Source organism: Lagopus leucura, unplaced genomic scaffold (assembly GCF_019238085.1).
Source record: "Lagopus leucura isolate 7727_CA_CO unplaced genomic scaffold, USGS_WTPT01 Super-Scaffold_100001, whole genome shotgun sequence".
Classification (NCBI taxonomy): Eukaryota; Metazoa; Chordata; class Aves; order Galliformes; family Phasianidae; genus Lagopus; species Lagopus leucura.
The window spans coordinates 98,870,647-98,892,052 of record NW_024962262.1 but is presented as its reverse complement, the minus strand read 5'-3'; the positions used below and the strand labels follow the sequence as shown (position 1 = coordinate 98,892,052).

The window sequence follows — 21,406 nt, the reverse complement described above, 5'->3', positions numbered from 1 at the left end:
CTCTTCAAGAAGGGAAGTTGGAAGGAAGAATGTGGTGGGGGATAGGAGAGGGAAATAGAAGAATGTCAGTAATCTATAACATGGTTCTTAAGAGGCCAACCTGAGGTGATCAGCCAAGCTGTTGATGAGTACATGGGGAAACTCAGTGGCTGAAAGCATTAATAAAGTTGCAAGCCACATCTCAGATACTCTGTCTGATTAGAGGTGCCTAACAAAGCTTCCTGACATCTGGCTTCTTGTTATTTGAGGAAAACAGAGAGGAAAAAAAAAAAGAAAAGAAAAAAAAAAAAAATTGGGGAAACAAGCCAAAAATCCCATGGAAATAACTTGTCCTTAAGCCAAATGAGTTGGCTTTGGCAATCAGAAATCGTAGAATCTTGGAATGACCTGGTTTGGAAGGGACCTCAGGGATCACCAAGCTCCAGCCCCCCTGCTGCATGCAGGGCCACCAACCTCCATATCTCATACTAGACCAGGTTACCCAGAGCCCCATCCAGCCTGGCCTTGAACACCTCCAGGGACGGGGCATCCACAACCTCTCTGGGCAGCCTGTTCCAGCACCTCACCACTCTCTTGGTAAAGAACTTCCCCCTAATATCCTACCTAAATCTTCACTCCCTCAACTTAAAACCATTTCCCCTTGTCCTGCCATCATCTACCCTTGTTAAGAGTTGACTCTCCTCCTGTTTGTAGGCTCCCTTCAGGTACTGAAAGGCTGCAGTAGGGTCACCCCGCAGCCTTTTTTTCTCCAGGCTGAACAAGTCTGTCTTCCTAGGGGATCTGTTTTCTGTGCAGAGATCTTATCTTCCCCTGCCACCATAAGCTTTCAGATTTCTGGAGGTGTTTCCCAAGGACTGGTGCAATAACTTGCATTGCTCAGGAAGCAATGGTTGCTGTGCAGGTACCACTCCTCCATGAGCTTCTACCCTGTCACTTGTCTTGTGCCGTTGCCTTTCTTTCACTTTGGATGCCCCCCATCACATGTTGCTGAGCTCCAGGGTGTGAATTTACTGAGCTGCAGCTCCAGCTGCCATGAACATTTAATTTCTGCTGAAGGATGGGTGCTGCTTGGATGGCGGTTGCTTGGGTGATCAAAGCAAGTGACACTTGGAGGCAACGTTTTGTGCCCAGAGACTCTGACCCTTCAGGAGTAAGCACAGCAGTGGGTGTTGGGAAAGAGGAGGCCTGGGACCAGTGGGGCCAAGCTTGGTTTGGCATTTCTCAATACTGTCTGCCTTTGTGATGCAGGGAATCTGTAATTACATTTTGCCTTCTGCTTCATCATCTGTCTCTGCCTATTAGGGCACCTGCTGCTTAATTACTCGAGAAGCTATCAAACTTTACAGTAAGAGTTGTTACATCCTTCTTACCACAGACACAAACAAGCAAACAAAGTCATCACCTCTTTATGCTTCTTCTAAAGATGTGGCTGCAATCACAGGGTCCATATCCCTAACGAGCAACAGTAATTCTGTAATTCTGTAAATGTAAAGCTGTAATTCTTTTCCAAGAGCAGTGGTAGTGAGTGGCAAGATACAACCACCATCACACGTAGAGGGTCTGTAGTATCATAGAATCACAGAATATCCCAAGTTGAATGGGAACCACAGGGATCATTGAGTCCAGCTCTTGGCTCCATGGGACCACACAAAATTCAAGCAGTGTCCAAATACTCCTTGCAGTCAGACAGCTTGGGGCTGTGCCCACTGCCAGGGCCCCACCACCCTCTGATGCAGTACCTTTTCCTAACCCTCATTGTTACCCTCCCCTGACGCAGCTCGGAGCTGCAGCTGCCATCAGGCCTCCCCTCAGCTCCTCTGCTCTGGGCTGAGCACACCATGGCACCTCAGCCGCTCCTCACACACCTTGCCCTGCAGACCCTTCATCACCTTCATAGCCCTCCTTTGGATGCTCTGTCACGGTTTTATGTCCTTCTTACGTTATGACAACCAAAGCTGCACACAGTTCTTGAGGTGAGGGTGAGCAGAGTGGGACAATCACTTCCCTCTCCTGGCTGGCAGCGCTGAGTGATGCACATCTGATTGACGCTGATGAGCATCCAGCCTCTGAGCTGTATCCCACCATGCAGCTTGCTAGGTGAGGAAACTAAATACACTGGGACTTGCTGTCACAGAATCCAAGTTCCCCATCGATCAGGCCTTAGCTCCAAAGGATGGTCAAGTCCTACCTGCCCTGCCTTCTTCTCATTCATCTTAGTCGCATCCTATGCCTGCCTCTTCTATGCAACCATCTAATTCATTTTTCCACCCTTTAACTCTTTGTCTTCCATTACCATTTTCTTCTGGCATCAGCTGTGCTGCCTGTAACAGCTGATGACCTGCAAAGTGGTACGTAGAATGCAGTGAGGTCCTGTTTTTCATCTCATAGCTCCTCACTGTACCTCAGGCAGCAGCTGCCTGTCAAATCCTGCTTTAAACTGAGAAGTCTTACAGCAGTGCTAGCGTGGTCACTGCTTTCAGCCAGTGCTTGGGCAGAGTGGTCAGGATCTGTAGAGCTGTAAAGTACAGGATTATTCTTAGAAGTGACTGAAAATTCAGGAGTGTCAACAGACTCTAGAGAAGAGTCTGAGCACAGACACTACAGATGTGAGTAGCTTTTCTCAGGCAAGAGACACCAAGGTGACTCCCCTGCCCGACTCAGGCTCTTGCAGTGACACCAAGAATCATTCAGTGTTTTTAGCAAAACAGCATCAACAATTCCTCGAACACGCACAAAATAACTTAATCTTGTTCTCAGAAACCACTGACCTTTTTCTGTTGACACTTGAAAAAAGGAAAAGTCAGCCTGGGGCAGACACCTGGCATGGAAAATTTCAACCTCAGCAATTCAGTGCTGGCAAAGTTTTCAGCAGTGGAAAAGATGGTTTTGTAAGGGGAAATGTCCAGCTGCTTTTCAGTGTTGGGTGCTACTCATTCCACCCATAACGGGGCTGACATCTTTACTGCTGGCTCACCACTATGCTGTTACCCAGTCTTACCTCCTGGTGAGGATGGTTGCATGTGAAGTAGCTCTTTCTACAAGTGGTCACTGCTAAGCTCTCAGCCACATCTGAGACCTTGCTGCTGGTGGGTCTGTGCTGAACCACCCTGGGCCGTGCTCCTGCTCCACATGGTTCTGGGGCCCAGAATTGCTGAGCTCCTCCCGTTTTCCCTTCCTACATAGTGTTCAGTAAGGGTATGCTTTCAGTCAGCCATTTTGTGGCTTTTGCAGCCGCCCTAGGGTATGGCTGTCACCCACTGAACTTCAAATGGCTTTGCTAGGATTAGCGTAGACGTGGAAGATTATTGAAATACCTGGTGAATCTTAGCCCTCTGCTTCTCTGCTTTAAATTCACTCTAGTACTCTGAACTCAAGTCTTACTCCTTGCTTTTTGATGAGCAGTTCCAGGTATTGCTGATGGGTTTGTTATGGACATTAGCACAGAGATGGGCTGACACTGAGGTCCTTCATGCATGCCACTGAGGAATCTTTGAATGGGTACAATTTCTGGCTATTAGTGACACTAAGCCAAAACTACAGCGTGGAATCAAAAGCCCATATAACTCACTTTATCTGGCGTACAGGTTGTGTCTCTGGTTCAAAATATCTGTATTTCTGAGCGGTGGAAATCTGTGCAGTAAAATACATCTATGAAAGTTCCTCTTGTCTTCCTATCTTCCCATGTAAAATTCCTACACCCACAACTTCAAGGACAATTCTGCATTGCTCAGGCATTTAATACTGTGGAATTTTAATGGCAGAAGCTTAACTTTCTGTTCCGTTAGCCAACTGCCAACAGAGATTGCTGGGAAAAAAAAGTGCTTACCTTCACCTAAATTTTTTACTAGCAGCAGAAATGGAATGAAAACAAAATGAATTTATTATGAAATGGATTTGTTTGCAGGCCTTCTTCTTGTGCCGTTGTTTGCTTTCTTTGAGGGCATTTAAAGCAGATTAGCAGCCCTAGAGACAGAAGTCCATTACTTACCCAAATTGCAGAAAGCAGCGGAGGCAACAGTGCAATCCCTCCATCCCTTCCCAGTCCATCTTCTGCATCCCTCCTGCATTCCCAGAATGGAATTCACCTTTGTCCTGAAGAGACCCAGCTCAGCTGGGAGAGGACAGCTAAGTGTGTGCCGTCTGCTCCCTTCAGCTGGGGACATCTGTTGAAGCCTGCTGGCTGCTTAGGGCCAGGTCCCATGCTGAGCAGGCGCATGGGACACCTTCTTGAGACAGAGAACCGGTGCTCTGCGCTTCACCATCTTTCTGGGAAGCAAAATCGTGAGGAGTTTTGGAGGGAAGAAGAGGAGAGTGAATGTGTGATCCCAATGAAGAAAAAAGAGCTTTACAAATGCCTGCACAAAAGGAATTGTTCCTTTCAAAGCTCTCAAACACAGCTGAAGCTGCCTCCCGCAAGCAGCTGTCATTCTCTTCATTCCTAGGTGGATGGATGTAACCAAAGGGCAAATCCATTCTACTTGTCTTCATCCCTAATCTTATGTGACGTCTTGTTGTATGAAGGATTCCTTCTGGAAGAAATCTGGAATTTGGCAGACGTGACTTATCTTCCTGATTGTCATCCTGGGTAAGCTTGCGTCATAGCAAAAATAATGAATGCAGTTATGAAATTTTTATTGGCCCTCTTCTGACTATAAAATGAGGTTACACTGCACATTTTCATCCTTAGTTTGTCCAGTCTCCTGTGTTTCCATTACAATAGAAGATTTTTCTATCCCCTGCTTCTTTAAAAATGTTATTGATAACAGTCAAAACATACTACTTTTATAGAAGAGCATTATTTATTAAGATAGATATCTGTTACTATATGTTTTCCTACTTCATAGTGGTTATGATGGGGGAGTGAAATGTCAAGAGAGAGATGCGTTATTTAAGTCAAAGTTTAGAAGTAGTCTATGAGCAAATAGGTGTGAGTTGGTTATGAATACAGTCAGACAACATCAGGGGAAAGTTCATTGCTGTGAGAGGGTTTTGAAGCCAGTCTTTCCATGTGTACGAGAAAGGCAAAAAATAATATAGTTTATGTAGTATCATGAAAGTGGAGCTGTATGCAGAAGGGCCACTGGCAGCTTGGGGATGGAAGATGATCCAGGAGGCGCCTCTCTGTCCCTTTTGTGATCTCATGGCGAGCCTTGCAAGGACTGTGTCACCTAATGGCAAGTGTTCATGGTGAAGAGTGTTGTGGGAGGGCAGCTAAGAGCAGTGCCTTAGGAGAGCAGCACCTCAGTTTCTTAGAGTGAACCACGGGCATGTTGTTCAAGTGAAAAACAATGGAGATTTCTTAAATTTCCTTTTGACCAAAAAAACCAAACCCCAAATTCTTATCCTAAACATAACAAGGATTTAAAGGACTGCCCAAACACTTCCACGGCATGCTGTCTGACAGAGCCACAGCCCTCTTGCTGGGCAGGCAGGCAGCTCTGCCCTACAGCACACACCCACAGTGATTTTGAGGAAAGCCAGCAAGCCAGGAATGCATAAGGATGTTGGAGCTGTGCATGCTCATAGCTTTTCATCTCCAAAACACAGCCTGGCCAGGCCGCAGGGCAGAAAGCAAAACATCCTGGGCTGAGTTCAAGAAGTGCTAGAGAAGAGTTTGTGTTTTTGGAGGCAGTTCAGGCAGTGATCTCTCTTCCAGGAGCAGGGGCTCCAGGAAGAGCAGAGAGCCTCAGGGTCACTTGCAGTGCCGCCTCTCCCTCTAGCCCAGGGACTGGTAGCAAGTCCCCACAACCTCCTTACTGCCTCCTGAGCAGTGGAAAAAGGGGCAGGCGAGTGCTTGGGTTGCTGCCAAGAGTGAGATGGGCACAGGCTGCTCACCTTTGAGGAACAGGACCGATGAGACGGTGCTGAGCGTCAGAAAGGGGTTGAGCAGAGCAGGTGAAGAGGGGAGTTTTCCCCAGTAAAATCCTGTCTGAGAGCTGCCTCATTAAATCAGCGCTGTTTGCTTTGCTGGAGTGACTCAGAGGAGAGGATGCTTTCCCCACAGCAGCATCTATTTGGGTTAATGTAGCCACCAAAGGGAACTGCGGCTTTGTCTTTCTGTTTGTTTTTTCAAAGTCAAGCCATGGGAGTCAGCATCAACAGTCCTCCAAGCTAGACAGAAAAAAATTCCATGATTGCAGAGAGCGGGGCAAGGGATGTCTGCAACAGTTCTTCGTTATTTCCAGACACTGTCACAAAGGGCCAGATGGAAGGAGATGAAAGAACGGGAAGAATAAGTTGCTTTAGACAATAAGCGGTGATATTTTAGGAGTAAAGCCATGGGAATAATTGACTTTTTCTAATTCTTTAGCTGAATCAAAGAAGCAAAACAAAAAATTTATTTCAGATCAGTTGAAATTCTTCTTTTATTCTCAACATAAACCAGAGCTGGTCAAACAAAAAGAAGTTAATCTCACCAAAATGTGGTTTTGTTTTGCTTTCTTTAACTTTTTTTGCTTTCTTCACTTCATGAAGCACATTTAAAAAAAAAAAGAACAGTTCAATTTAGAAAATGCTTTGGGATTGAGACTGTTGCCCCAGTTAGGTACAAATTTGCCTCAGATTGCATTTCCCAGTGAATGATCCCTCTGTCTGAAAAGCATTACCCAGCCTTAGGAACTATAGGAAGTTGTTGATCGCTTCTCTTGCTTCTTAATCAGAGGATTGTCCTCATTGCATGTGCACTGCCATTCACTGCAGATCATGTACTTGCTCAACCCTCCCCTCCTTCCTCCTGTAGAAAAGATTTTGACTTCATTTTTACAGTGTTTTTTTCCACTCCTCTTTCCAGTACCGACAAGGAGTCACACATGATCTTCTGCCAGCTGTCAGGTATTTGGTAGTAAAAACAGAGGTTACAAGAATCTGGAGAACTTTTTTGGCATCTGCCAACCTCCTGAGACCCTGGTTTGCACTTTGAAGGTTCTGAGATAGCAGAGTTTTGGCTGACTTGCTTTCAGCTTGCTCTGGCAATGGGGACACTGTTTAACTTCTCATGGAGCTGTGCCTTTTTGGCAAGGTAGATAGATAAGCAGGCTCCTTGCAGCTTTGTTTTACTCTGCTTCTGCTTTCAGATTTCCTTGTTAGTCTGATAACCACCCCAAATTGGCTTTGCATCAGCAAGGAGCTGAGCAAGTCTGCGACCAAGGCTAGAAAATGGGAAGTATGAAACTGGCTTGTGCCCAGTGCTATTCTCACCTCCTTCCCACACAGGTTGACTCAGTGCTTCCCTCCATTCCATAGCAGTTTCCATTGCTTTTTGTAATGAGCTGTGGCAGGAGTTGGGTAAAGCAGGATCAAGGCACGGAGCTGGGAATGAGGATCATAAGAGCATTGTGTCAGTGATGGGAATAAAACTACTGAGGTCTCTTTTACAAGAAGCCCAAGGCTGCTAGCAAACCTCAGCACTTTCAGCACTCCGTGTTCCTCTTGTGCTTCCACTTTCTGGAAGAGGTGTGGAGATGCCATAGGGTAGTAAATGCTGACTTGCTTGTCTCACTCTTCCCTCTGTTTGGAGCCAGATGATGGCTGAGAAATGTGGCAGATCTGGGTCCTGTTTGGAAATTAATCACTGCATACACACACCATCCCAGTAGCTTGTGAGAGTGTGGAAATGGAGATGCTGAAGGATAAAAGAAGGGCTGCCTATCACAGAAAAAACTGCAGCCCACCAGAACCTTAGGGGCTAAAGAGAGTATGTGAGATTGGTTGTATATGGTGTGAACAGCCTCACATTGAGTAGCAAAGAAGGACCACAAAGTGAGTGCTCCTCAAAATGGGGCAGAGAGTGTTAGGGCTCTGGTACTGAGCTTTTTGGGCAGGGACTGGAAAGCACCTTTTTCTTTGGGAAAATGCTGCCAACAGAGAAAACTTCCTTTTACTGCTGAGCCCAGGTGTGCTTGGAGAGGGGGTGTAGAGGATGCGGTCTGTGCTTCTTAACAGGAGGAGTTACGAGCTGCTTGGGTTGGGAAGCCAGGGACAAATGCTCCATCCCTGCCTGCCCCAAGGAGACTGACCTCCTCCTCCTCTTCTTCATTCCCCTGACAGCAGGGGCTTCCTCTGCCTGCTCCTAGGTGCTGTGGCTTTCTCTGTATGCTGTCCCCTCCTGCTGACATTCAGAAATTAATGCTGCCTTGCTTTTATGATTTAAGCAAAACAGGATGGAGAATTGTGGTTCCCAGAAGTCCAGCTGTAACAAAACATAGCTTGGCCTTGGGCATTTGGGGTCTGGGAAGGAGGGTTGTGCCCCAGCAGGGATTGTGGTTTGTCTGTCACGTCGCAGCATGGTCCTGGCCCCAGACCAGGAAGAGAGGGGTGCTGAGCCCAGCTCTTGAGCAGATCTCCTCCCACGGTCCTCTCTTTTCCAGTCTGTCCTGGGAGGGTGAGGATACCAATCTCACCTCACAGCCCCCATGAGATTAACTTCATTAATTTCAGTTATGGGGGCCGCAGGCCGAGGACTGTGGCACTAGGGAATCCAGTCCCTGCTCCAGGAGGGCAGTGGGGATGGGCAGAGGGATGAGCGCTGCGAGGCAGCGTGGTTTTGGTCTGTGTTGTGTTCAAGGCTATGACCGCAAAGGGGTTTTTAGGGTGAGCGGCAGAGCGAGGTTCTACAGCGAGAGCAATGCCAGCACAGCCTTTCTGCCTTCCAGCAGCCATTTTCCAGACTTGTTTGTGACAGAGATTTCCTCTTTCCCAGACTCCCATGTCATTGTTCCCCTTATGGGGCCTCACCGGTCATTGCCTTGTGATGGAAAATAAGAGGTTGTAGGGGCCAGAGCGCAGACATTCCTTACAGCTTAAAAGGGAAAACAGCCCGAGCAAGGAGGAATCCCTGTGAGAGGTGTGCCTGGCTGCTGCTGCTAGCTAGCAGCATCTTGCTGGAAGAGAAATCAGCTGTTTGGCAGATGACTTTGTCCTCTTTCTTAGGTTACCAGGAGAAAAGCCTCCTTCCTGCAGTTCCTGCCTCCTCCTTGTTGGCTCCTGCCTGCTCATGTGGGACACGAGGGAGGCCTGGCTTCTGTGCTGGGCTGTGCTCCCTGTCACACAGCCTGCACTGTATTTGGGGTATGCTTAGCTTCAATCTCTGCACCCTGGTGTGCTCTTCTAAGCTGCAGGAGCTGCAGGCCCCCTCCTCTCACACATAGGTTTTCCGGGAACACGCCGTGTATCCAGCACAGGTGGAAATATATGCTCCAGCTTGTTTCCCGTTAGTGAAACTGCAAAGGAAACTTTTCTCCCAGATCCCCCAGGAGGCAGAGGTGCTGGGATGCTGTCAGTGCTCTCCTGCCCCTCACCTCCAACGGCTCTCCAATCCATCAGCCAGTTTCCACTGCCACAGATGGAGCGGTTGAGGCCTCCGAGATGACAGGACCCAGCTGTTCCTGTGGCTCTGGGTGACCGGCTTAATGAGAGGGACCCATGGATCAGTCCCTGAGGAAGGAGCTCATGAGCTGCCCTGTGCTGGCTGACAGGCTGTGCAGAGAGCTGCTGGAGGCTGGGCTTCATTAGTTCTGCTACTCACAGAAGGGCTTTGGAACCGCAGGGAGGTGGAGGAGCAGGGCGCCTGAAAGTTTAATGGCTCTGGGCCCCTTTACATCTTGTGCAGAGCTCATGCTGACACCTTTTCAGTAGGTTGTTGTCAGTGTTGGGAACCAGTGTGTCTGGTTGCAGTCCCCTGAGGAATGCATCACTGGCCTGGGATCTGTCTCACAAACCTGACCTTTTATCCTTTTTTCTTTGCCTCATTGCTTTGGGGACTGCCCATTTTCAGGCCTTCTGAGCTGCCCATGGATGCCTCTGCTGCTCTGAGCTGCCAGACATGCACCCTGTGCCTCCCGGAAGCCAGAGAGAGAGGCTTTTCAGGATGGCTGTGGATGCAGTTGGTTTTGCCTTGGGGCCAGGTAGTAGAGAGCTGAGGGACGGTACAGCTGGGTCGTGATGTGATGGCTTCTGTGACTTGATGGCAGGTTTCCTTCCAAAGCAGGGCATAGAGATTGCTTTGCAGCCCTCTATACTCCTAACAGTGATGTTGCCTGGGGAGATACATTGTGCAGATTTCGATGTGGTGTAATATAGTATTCATGATTCAAAACCCATGCACTGAGCTTATCTCTGATGATTGAAAACAAACCTAGGTGAGACTTAAAGGTAGTTTGTGCAGGGTTTCTTCCAGAGCTCTGTAGATGCCCTGAAGCAGTAGCCCTAAGAAAGAGAAATCGCCGTGCTTATTGGACTGCCTGTTCACGGTCATCCTAATGCTGGGGATGCTTGCTTGTTTCCTTCTTATCTGTTCCATTTATGCTGCTGCCAGATTTCCGCCCTGTCACACCAGAGCATTAGAGACCCAAGGGATGCCACAGGAATTAGGTCAGGTTTGCTCGTTAGTCCCAAATGAGAGCAGTGGGAGAAATGTGCTGCCAGAGCCAGAAGCACAAATGGCTTCAGGTGACAGACCACATGCTCTGTGCTCCCCCCAGTGTACATGGGACCTACTCTCCCAGCACCTCTGCAAAAGCTGTTTTGCCCAGAGCACGCTTGGGCAATGGGATGGAATGCACAAACTAAGTTTTTTCTCAACACTCAGCTCTCTCTTTGATTGCTGCAACACATCATGTTTCTCCCTGCAGCCTCACAACAGCAAGGAGAGAGGTCTTGGCAGTCAGGAGCTGTGGCTTCTTGTAGTTTTCTGTGCCTTGTGTCTCCAGATCTTTCAGTGTTAGGGAGGAGGCATTGCAAAGACAACAGCTGATGAAGCGTCAAGTTTTGTGGGTGAAGGGTGATAATGAGTTGGATTGGGAGCTGTGCAGGCAGCGCTGTTAGCCAGTGGCACACCTTACATCCATACCCCTTTGTCAGTCTATGGCACAAGAATTCATGTGAGTTCTGCAATCCCAGGCATAATCCTGTTGCTGTTTAGTTTTCCTTATCGATGAAGTGCCCAGGCTTGTATAATGTATCAAACTGCTTCCCAGAGGAACTTTTGTGTTAGTGCTCCACAGAGCTTTGATTTCCTTGCACATCAGGCAGGGCAAAAGTGCAAAGCCTTGAGCACACAGAGCATTATAGAATCATAGAATCGTTAGAGTTGGAAGGGACCCTTAAAGATCATCTAGTCCAACTCCCTGCAAGGAACAGGGCCACCTACAGCTCACGTTGCTCTTACCCCCGGGTCCAGCCCGACCTTGAGTGTGTCCAGAAATGGGACAACATAATATGAGGGTTCCAGTTGTTTTGCAGATTTCTACATGGTGATACCAAAAGAGGAAAAAAGAATTGCTGCTGATAGCAGAAAAGCTTTCTGCTCCTGATGAAGCATCCTCACTCTATGCCCGTTGCTCCTGTGCCTTACCCTTGCTGTCTGGGATCACATGGCTCCAACGAGGGGAGCTTTATAGAAAGCCAGCATGGCGTGGTTGGAGAGGCTGGTAGCGCTTGTGAGGCCACCAGAGAGTCTGGGTGGAGGTTGTAGAGCCTCACTCACAGTCCCCACTGTTGTCCTCCATTCTTTCAACACTGTCTTGGTTACTGTCCCAGCTGTGTGCTCCCTGGCTGGATGAGTGCGCAGCAGGCTAGCAGGTGGATTATTCTGAAGGCCAGGGCAAGGTCACTCAGGTAATGCTCCAGCTATCACTGGAGGCTGTTCAGTGAGAGCAGCAACTTGCTATGAAATTGTGCTTTGAAAGCAAAAAGTTAAAAAGTTGTTGGGATAAAGAGGCAGCAGGAGAAAAAAGATGTGCTCAGCGTTTGTCATTGTACGTATCAGTAATGCTCTTCAGGCAGATTCTGCTCCTCTTTCATCATCTATATCATCTATTTGCAAAGATATATGTTGGAAGTATGAAGATAACAGAATGAGCAGAGGTTCTCTGAAGAATGATTCTCAGATGGGAAGGGGAAAAGTCTTTGTGTATTAGAGAGCAGATGGGATCAAGTTGTCTCATTGGTTATTTTACATTCCTCGTATTTCTGACTGATGCCAAACTCTTGTGGAAGGTAGATGGCAGCCCTGAACCAGACACTTATAGGTGGGAATTGTGGGATAAAATAAAAGTCACAAAATAAATGAATAGCAAGGCATGAGTTAAAATCACAGTCTCCAAATCAGAGCCCCTGGAACCATTTTCTCCTTTCAGAGTCTAAGTAAAAAGAGACCATAAACTGGTGAAAAGAAATGGTGTTATTTTTGATAACGTGGTTAACGTGTGGGAATCTTCCCTGGTAGCTGTCGGCAGCTAAGGAATGCAGTGGTACTTGGAAAAAAAAAAGAAAAAGAAAAAAAAAAAAGGATTTGACATTGGTACAAACAACAGGAGTTTTGTGACAACTGGGAGAAAACTGTGAAGTGCAAAATTTGTGCTGCAGGGCAGGAGTCAACTGCTAGCTGTCAGAGACCAGGAAGAACTCCTCCGTGGGAAGGTTACTTTATAATTATCCACAGCAGTGTTTCTTCTCTGAAGCATTTAAGTCTTGGCCTGTGGGGGCAAGATAATGGGCCTTGCAGATCTGTGTTGCTCTTTTGTGACAGGGGCGTTATCTGGTGCCTGATGGCAATTTCTTCCTTCTGTTCGGTATCACACCTTTCTCCAGGGTCATGTTCACCTTCTTAAATGTTTTGAGCAAAGACATTTCTGCTGCCTGCCCTCCATGGAGAATATTTGAAGGCAGCAGTCCTTGACTCGAGGGCATTACTCTTGCCGTTTTTGCTAGCCGTTCTTTTGCTCATGTTCGCTCCAGTTCTCCTAGGTGATTTTCCAGGATTGACCCCAAGGAAAGCCTTTATTGCTGGGGCTGTGGCCACAGCTCCTGTTTCTGCCCCTGGTTGTTGTCTGAGCCATCCATCTTCTGCCATCATGTCTGTCCTGTTCTGTCATCTGTGCCTTACCGGCTTGGTGCTCTGTGTTCCAGCACAGAAGTTACATATATTATATTTTACAGCTGCTGCTGATTTGGGTGACTTGATGTATTCTGTGCCTCTTTTTTTATGTCTTGCAGGAAGAGCCAAGGAGCAAATCCAAAATCTGTGCCAATGTTTTCTGCGGAGCTGGGCGGGAATGTGCAGTGACAGAGAAAGGAGAGCCAACCTGCCTCTGCATTGAGGTATGGGGACAGAACAGCTCCTGCACCGCCCAGCCCTTGGGCTGCACTTCAGTCACTGGGAGCATCACAAACACTGGTTTGGAGCAGCTGCAAATTCATAGCAGCTCTTCAAACAGCAGGGCCTTTCGCTGCATGGTGTGAGGGAAGAGCCCTGCAGCATGTACATTGTCTGGGACTTGCAGCTGTGATGCTCGCACATCTTTAACAGGCATGGCAGACTTGGCTGGAGGTCTTTTGTTGGTAGAGCCTAGTGGGGTATTGATATCCAGCTGGCTGTGGAGGGCACTGAAGGAGAGTCAGAAAGCTCCAAGACAGCTTTCCCTGCCCAGAGGCTTGTTTGTGGAGGGTACAAGCACCCTACTAAAAAATCAGCTTTTGTAAAATGGAAATAATTGTGGTGGAGTGCTGTGAGCATGAATAGTTTCCTCCAGCAGGGAGCCAGTGATGATTAGAAAAGCCTTTCCCAGCTGTGGAGACAAGGTCTCCCTGCTCTGCTCTGCTCCATGTTTTCAAACTGCTCCTGCCTGGCTCCTGGGATTGGGCTCTCTGCTCCTACCTCCCTCTCAGCCCACAGCTCAGACACAGCCAGCCCGAGCTCTGGGAAGAGAATTGGTCCCTTAGCAAGTAGGGAGACTGTTGACTGGCCAGGCTTGGCCAGGCTGAATGATGCAGAAGAAAGAAGCTTGCACCTTGCTTGATGGCACTGGTGAGCTCTCACTTTTCTGTAGGTTGAGCTGTCTGCTGCTGGCTGGCAACGTGGTCTAAATTCAGATGCTGAAAGGTGGAGCAGATCCTACAGAGAGCTGTAGCAGAGCTGAGCAAGCAGAGGGGCAAACCTTGAGACAGACACATTCACTGCACATAGAGCTGCAGCTGTAGGACTGCATTCAGTGTTTATACCAAGTTTTGATTTTTCTGCTGTGCTCCACTTCTCGGATAGTCCTGCGGTGATATTGCTGACTGGGGATGGGATGCAGGGAAGCCTTTGAATCCACATCTACAGTCTAATCCATGTGGCTTTTCCTGGGGAGACAGTGAGAGGCTTTTTGGGCTGGGCTGAACCTGGGATGTGCCTCCTCCTCATTGCTGCCTCCAAGAGGCAGGTAAAAGCTCTCATCTCTGGCTTTCTCACAGCAATGCAAACCTCACAAGAGGCCTGTGTGTGGTAGCAATGGCAAGACGTACCTGAACCATTGTGAGCTGCACCGAGATGCCTGCCTCACTGGCTCCAAGATCCAAGTGGATTACGATGGCCATTGTAAAGGTAACCCTGTGCCCAGGAGCAGCAAGGAACAGCTATTCTAAAGGGCAGAGAGCTGAGAGCGTTGTGTGATAACAGGGCAAGGCACAGGCCTTGCCAGCCAGGACCCTGTTCCGAAACTGCCAGCCAAGGTAAACAGGGCAAGCCTGGAAAAGGTACCCAGGTTCAACTGATACCAAATCCCCAGGCACAATTGTTATGATGAACTAGGTCTGAGCTGAGCCATGACATCGGGTCAGTATCAGATGTGGTGGTGGTAACCAGGGTCCATAGATCAGAATTTCCAGGCAAGTCCATAGAGATAACAAGGTGAGAAGGTAGTCCCAAGATGAGGGCAAGGATCAACAAAATCTGTGGCCAAATAAAGGAATGCTGGCAGCAGAGCTGGGGGCAGACATATCTACAACATAATCTCAGACAAGGACAAGGAACTAAGGGATAGAATCATCATATTTTGAGTTGGAAGGGACAAGAATCACCAGTTCCAACTCTTGACCCCACATAGCACCACAGGAAATCCAAACCCTATCTCTGAAAGCTGTGTCCAAACACTCCTTGCTCTCTGGCACTTGGTGCTGTGCCCACAGCCCTAGGCAGGCTGTTCCATGCCCAGCGCCCTGTGGTGCAGACCCTGTCCCTGACCCCCAGCTGCCCTCCCCTGACAGCTCCACGCCGTTCCCTCGGGCCCTGTCGCTGTCACACAGAGCAGAGCTCAGCGCTGCCCCTCCGCTCCCTGTGAGGAGCTGCAGCCGCCATCGGGCCTCCCCTCAGCTCCTGTGCTTTGGGCTGAGCACACACGGGACCTCAGCTGCTCCTCACACACTTTATCCTTCAGAACCTTTACCATCTTTGTACCATGATGAAAAGTCACAGCCTTCCTCCCCTCATATAACAGTTGCTCCAGTCCCTTCATAATCTCTGTGTTCCTCTTGTTTCCAAAAGCTCCCATGTTCATCTGCTCTTACCCAAATGGCACTCAGGATAGGAAGAAGTTCATAATTCTTCATGTTGAATCAGAAATGTTCTCTTCTGTCTTTCCTTTAACAGAGAAGAAGTCTGAGAAACCAGCTGCGAGTCCAGGTAAGAAGCCATCTCCTTGTCTGGCTGGAATCTGTGTGTATTTGGGAAGAGAACTGGCTCTGAGTACTTCTGCACTGGCTGTAGCAGAGCCTGAGATGATAGATGAGCAGAAATAAGAGGGCTTGGGTCCTCGCTCTTGGGTACCTTTTTGGTCCTTACTCTCAGGGACCTTTTTAGTCCTCACTCTTGGGTACTCCTGGACTCCTAAATGCGCTGAAGAGTCTTAGGGACTCTGGGAGCATACAAGGTGAAGTGTGAATTTGCCCCTAGGGGCACAAGCTGTGTTCATCATCCAGACTGAGGAACGAGATACATAGTTCCTTAGGGATCAAAGATTCAGGAATTGTGCTACTGTCCTCCCCAGCTCCAGGAGCACTCTTATAAAAGGAAGCTTTGTTTCAGGAGCAGGTAACTGACGGGCCCAGTGGCAGAGGGGCAGCACTGCATAATGAATGGGATATTGTTGGGGAATCAGGAGGTGTAACTGAACCACCACTCATCAGCTGTCTGGTTCCCTGTGCCTGATTTCTCTCCTTATCTCTTGCTTGTGTACCTAGACTATAGATTTTGGGGCCATGACCTGTGCTCCACCAAGGGATCCTTTTCGTATCCATGGCTTATCAATCCTGGAGCTGTAAAATCATCAACATCAGCTTCCTAGGAGAAATGAAAGCAAACCCTCATACAAGCCTAAGGCAAAGGACTGTGTCAGAACCTAGCCATCACCTCAGTTTTAAGGTGTTCAAAATTAAACACCACAAACACAAAATTAAACAAATACCCTGTAGGTTTTTGTTTTTATTGATCCATCCAGTTGTGATTGTAGTCACTGGATTCATAAGGAAATCATGAGTGTGTGTAAGTGGCACGAGTGCACAGAGATTCCCCTTGTCTCTCCATTGACTTCTGGACAGGTGTGACAGTGCAAATAAGCTGGATAATCTTTCAATTTTGCTTCTGAATACCACGTTTGTAACTAGCATACAAAACGATACCTGTGACTGGAGAGCTCTGAGAAAAAAACACAACTTGACCCCCTGTAATTTACAGTGGACAAGCCAGGATTTTGAAGAAGCAAAATCTCCTGAGACGTAGGCCCTAAAATTCAAGATTTGGGAAGGGCATAGGTGAAGGCTCACTCAGTCTGGTCTTTGATGTTGGAGATGAGTGGGGTTTTAGTATCTGAGGGCTCATGGCTGAGTGCTTGGCATCGAAAAACCCAGGGACATTGTGACCAGAGCCAGTCATTTGCATTCCTCCCTCAATCTGAGATGAGTCAGCTGGTCCTAGGTTCCATACCTCAGGTATCATGTACTGGAAGGCAGCTTGGCAGGAGTGTCGTTTTTGGGCTTTGCCACATGGTGTCACCCACAGCCCATCCACCGTTCAGCACATGGCAGCCTTCCTTTAATCTGGCCACGGATCATCTTCAAGGGGCCTGCAGACTGCCATCAGGACTGTCTGCTTGGCTTTTATTTCTCGTAATCTCTCTATGATATCCCTGCCAACATTGTTGCTCTTATCCTCGCTTTCTCTCCCGACAGTTGTCTGTTACCAGTCGGACAGGGATGAGCTTCGTCGCCGTGTCATCCAGTGGCTGGAAGCAGAAATTATCCCAGACGGCTGGTTTTCCAAGGGCAGCAACTATAGTGAAGTCCTGGACAAGTACTTCAAGGCAAGTAGAGCCTGCCATTTCTTGACCTGTCATTGTAAAGCAGCAGTGCTGCCATGAAAGAAGCTGGAGTATTGAGATGTGCCTGATGACACAGGAGCCAGAGAGGCCTGCTGTGTCCTACATTGTGCTCCCTGCAGCAGCTACTGACAAATCCACTAGCACATGACCTGGAGCACCTCTGTCTTCTGTCATCCAATGTGTCCCAGGAAAAGGAACATGGATAGGCCCAGTATGCCCATAGTAAGAGACGGAAGAACTGATCGTAGAGGCAAAGGACTGCCAGAGGAGGAAAGATGAGTGCTGGGAGTGCTGGCAATACAGATAGAAGGAGCAGGGAGCTGTGGCAGTGCTGCTGATCCTTTGTTCCTGAGAGCCTCAAGGTCACATTGAGGTGGAAGTAAGGGGTGCTTGGGGGCTTCAAGGGGAATATGTGCCTGTGTGGATTGTGGCCCAGTTGTGGCAGGGAGCTGGTGGTTTCCTGGTGCTCTGCAGGGAGATGGAACTGCCTGTGAGCCCCCAGCAATAATGCTTCCCTGTCAACCTCATCCTATCCCCACCCCTTTTATAACCCATAGATCACACGCTTCTGCCATGCTCCTGCCGCATGCGCTGCTGCCTCCCTCCCCCTCACACCCGGCTCCTGATAAAGACTTCAAAGCATTCAAGATGGAGCTGGAGGAGCAGGTGGGGAAAGGGGGAGAGTGTTTAAATCATAAGCTGTTGACAGTGAGAGATTAATGGTGCCTGACAGGAGTTGGCGCTGCAAGCAAATTTGCCATGGCAATGGCACCCCCTGGTGAGGCAGAGGAGCCAGTCCTTGCACTACAGAGGGAATCTTCACCTTTGTAGCCATTAATTCTACCCCTTCTGTGGAAACTCACTTGAAGCCACTGCTTCAGGCACCCTGCGGGCATCTGCCAGCACCCTGGCATACCCTCACACACGTGCTGTCCTCAACCTCTATTGCAGGGGACCTGCTCAGGCCACAGGGTTTGTCTAAACACATGAGCCAGCCCTGGGCTTGCTCCACTGCTGTGCACAGCCCACTCATCCTCTGTCAGCCACCCGCTGCTGAAAACCCACAGCTCAGAGGCAGACAGCTTCACGTTCCCTTATTTTCCGCCTTTTTGTGGAGCAGTGATCCCAGGCACAAGGGGGCAAAAGTTTCCATCACAAAGCCGTGCCGTTTCCTGGACCAAGTTTCCTTCTCTGTCAGAAGGTAATCCTCCATGTCAACAGCCAAGTAGCTTTGAAATACATTTAAAGCAGAACTCAAGGCTTGGAGCAAGTTGGAGATATATAAGTAATGCAAGCTAAATGAACTCACGCGCACTCAGATTTGTTTCGCCTGAGCTGCCTGCCTCGCCCAGCCCACAGCTCCCCGTGCTGCCCCGCAAATGGCCTGACTCCTGCCCTGCAGGCAATAAACACTGCAGGCAAGGAGGAGGTGAAGGTTTTCCCTTTTCTCCTTGACCAGAGGAGCTTGCAGATGTGGCATGTTGCTCTCTCCCTTCTGGAATCGTGCGTTGTGCGAGTCACTGGGATGTGGGTCAAACGCCAGGCAGGCCTTGGCCTTGAAGGACCCTGCATTAGAGATTAGACCAATAGTGAAAAACTGCCGTGGCTTAGAGTGTCTCTTGGGGATCAGGTAAATGCATACTGTCTTCTTGAAAGCCAAGCAAACTACCTTAACCCAGTTTGGGTCATTAAGAGAGCCATGGCCACTTTCAAAATAAACAGGGAGAAAGACTTCAACATCTTGCAGAAGCTGAAATATATTAGTGGGGCAGTTATATATAAGCTTCAGCACAGGCGGATATTTTCCTAGCCCTACATGCTTCTCCTGAACCAGAGATAGCATCAGACAGTGTTTGAGCATTCCTGGAAGCCCTACTCAGGGAGGTACAGTGACCTGCCCTAAGTCATATGGCAGAGGCTGACCAGCATCTCGTGCAGGAGTCTGCCTGCAGGATTCATTTTCCCTTCACTGCAATGCAGCTGTCTCTGAGGGGGCCCAGCAGTTCCTGCTGCGTGCCCCACGCTGTGATATGACATCTCCAAACAGGGATGCAGAATGCAATCACTGTAGTGGGAGTACAGCCAGGACATCGGGGCTAAAAATCCTGCCCATCAGTGCCAGGAGTCCTGTCAGGACCCTACGAAGCTGGTGGCAAGGTGTTTAGCTGTTGCATTAAATTGTTCCTTCTTTGGGATCAGCAGAAAATTGCTTCCTGTGATTTTCCCTTTTGTCACTGTCACAGTCCGTATGCAGCTTTGGATTTACACATGTTGGAAAGCTGACACCTTCTTTAGCACAACTGGTCTGCTTTAAGGCAGGAGGTATATAAGAAAGCTGGGAGCTGGCTGGAACAAAGAGAAAGAATGGGGTTAGAGCCATAAATCAAGCAACAGGAGGTGAATGAGAGGCAGTGTAGCTTACCAGCGAGCAGGAAGCTAGAGCCAGGTCTCCCATTTCTGATGCTAGTGTGGATATGTTGTTTTTATCTGAGCCTCTGTTCTTTGTGAAAAACAGGGATGATGCAACCCGCTTCATTAGTGCTTCAAAAATGCTAATTACCTATGGAAGAGCAATAAGGAAGGGGTACTTTGAGTTGGCAGATGAGACCCTCTCACATCTTTCCATCTTTCCCCACAGAACTTTGATGATGGCGATTCTCGCCTGGACTCTACCGAATTCCTGAAGTTTGTGGAGCAGAATGAGACTGCTGTCAACATCACAACCTACGTGGACCAGGAGACCAACAAGCTGCTCAGGTGGGCAATGGGCAGGATGCCAGAAGGACAGGAGCAGATATGGTAAAAAGGGGGGATGAAAAAAAACAAGTGTGGAAAATAGCAGGTAGAAAAACAGAATCAGCAAATCTAACTGTATGTGAAATGGCTTCTAACTTAATTAGATATGAATGCCACCAAAAGGAGCAGTCCTACCCTTAGCCTTCAGGTTGGGCCATACATTCCAACTCTCTTTTGCACTGGACTTAATAGTTTTGAAGCCAGGAGGTGAGTTGGATGAGAGAAAATTTGTCTTTTTTATTTCCTAGTGATTTGGCTTTCCAGTGGCTTTTCCATGCTTGCCTCTTGACTGATAGCTATATCCAGAGCAAGGAAGATGGTGGGAGAACAGAGTTCATGGAGAGCCCGTAATTAGAACTGGTGCAACCATCACATGAAATCATAGCTTCAGAACTTTCCCTTTTTCTGTGCCCCTGTGTGCAAGACAATGACTGCTTGTGATTGAACTGTGCTTTCATCTGTACTTGTGTGACAGCATGTAGATGTCAGCAGGGTGCTATTCCTGCTACCTGATTTGTTCTGAATACCAGCCCCTGCACACCTCAGGAGCCATGAGAAAGGTGTCTGTTTTTCTTCTGTTTACACCAGGGAGATTTTCTTGCAGAAGACATTTGTTCCTGGCATCTCAGAACCTTCCTAGTTTTCCTAGTTCAACTCATCCATACTCTGAGGCCAGTGACTGGTTTAACTTGTTTGTACTCCGAAGCCAGTAGAGGAAGGAACGACTTGGTACAGCCCTGTGCAGAACATGCCTCTGTGTTTCCTTTTAGGGGACTCTGCATAGATGCCCTCATCGAGCTGTCAGATGAAAATGCTGACTGGAAGCTCAGCTTCAATGAATTTCTCAAGTGCCTCAGCCCATCCTTTAATCCACCGGAGAAAAGTAGGAATTCCTCAGTTGTATTGGGGAACTAGTGGGGGTCCCGGTAAGGGAACAGAGAAAAGGGACCAGTTTGAGCCAGCCATTGGATGCTGTAACTCCATTCCCAGAGTTGATGTTGATATGTGCCCTACCTGCTATCCCACAGCACCCCTTGTTCTCCCATCCCTAAATTGTCAAACATAGTGCTGTTTCCCCCAGAGCGCCCAGAGCTCATGTGATTTAAAAGGTTTGGATTTTAGAAGCAGGGACGTAGGTCAAATGGATAAGGTATGCTTTGATCGTCAAGGCATGTATTTAACAGCACGGATATGAATCATGTGAAGAGTTAATGTCTGGATAACTTAGAAAAGTTGGACCAGAACAAAGTCCTGCTGTGCTCTGCCTTTCACACAGAAACCCTCCCTGACGAGCGTCTCAAAGTTCGCTATCCTTCCAAATCCTGCTCAGTGCTACGTGGAATCAGCTTAGTGTTCTGCTGACCAGGCGTGCCAAGCCATTCATCTAATCATCTCCTCAGGGGGTGCTTTCGCCTGCTGGTCCAAAGGTGCTGGATTTACATCCACTGCAGTGACACCAAGCTGTGCTTCTAGGGGAT

At 48.4% G+C, this 21,406-nt stretch overlaps 1 protein-coding gene across 1 annotated transcript in view; it reads left to right on the top strand.

The window, feature by feature from the left end:
* The window catches only part of FSTL1 (follistatin like 1), a 43,205-nt gene that overhangs the window by 16,050 nt on the left and 5,749 nt on the right, over positions 1–21,406 (top strand). The window contains exons 3-8 of the mRNA XM_042867923.1: positions 12,994–13,098; positions 14,233–14,362; positions 15,407–15,439; positions 16,984–17,114; positions 19,771–19,889; positions 20,699–20,811. Of these exons, the coding sequence (XP_042723857.1) occupies positions 12,994–13,098; positions 14,233–14,362; positions 15,407–15,439; positions 16,984–17,114; positions 19,771–19,889; positions 20,699–20,811 (631 nt within the window). The remainder of the gene's footprint in view (positions 1–12,993; positions 13,099–14,232; positions 14,363–15,406; positions 15,440–16,983; positions 17,115–19,770; positions 19,890–20,698; positions 20,812–21,406) is intronic.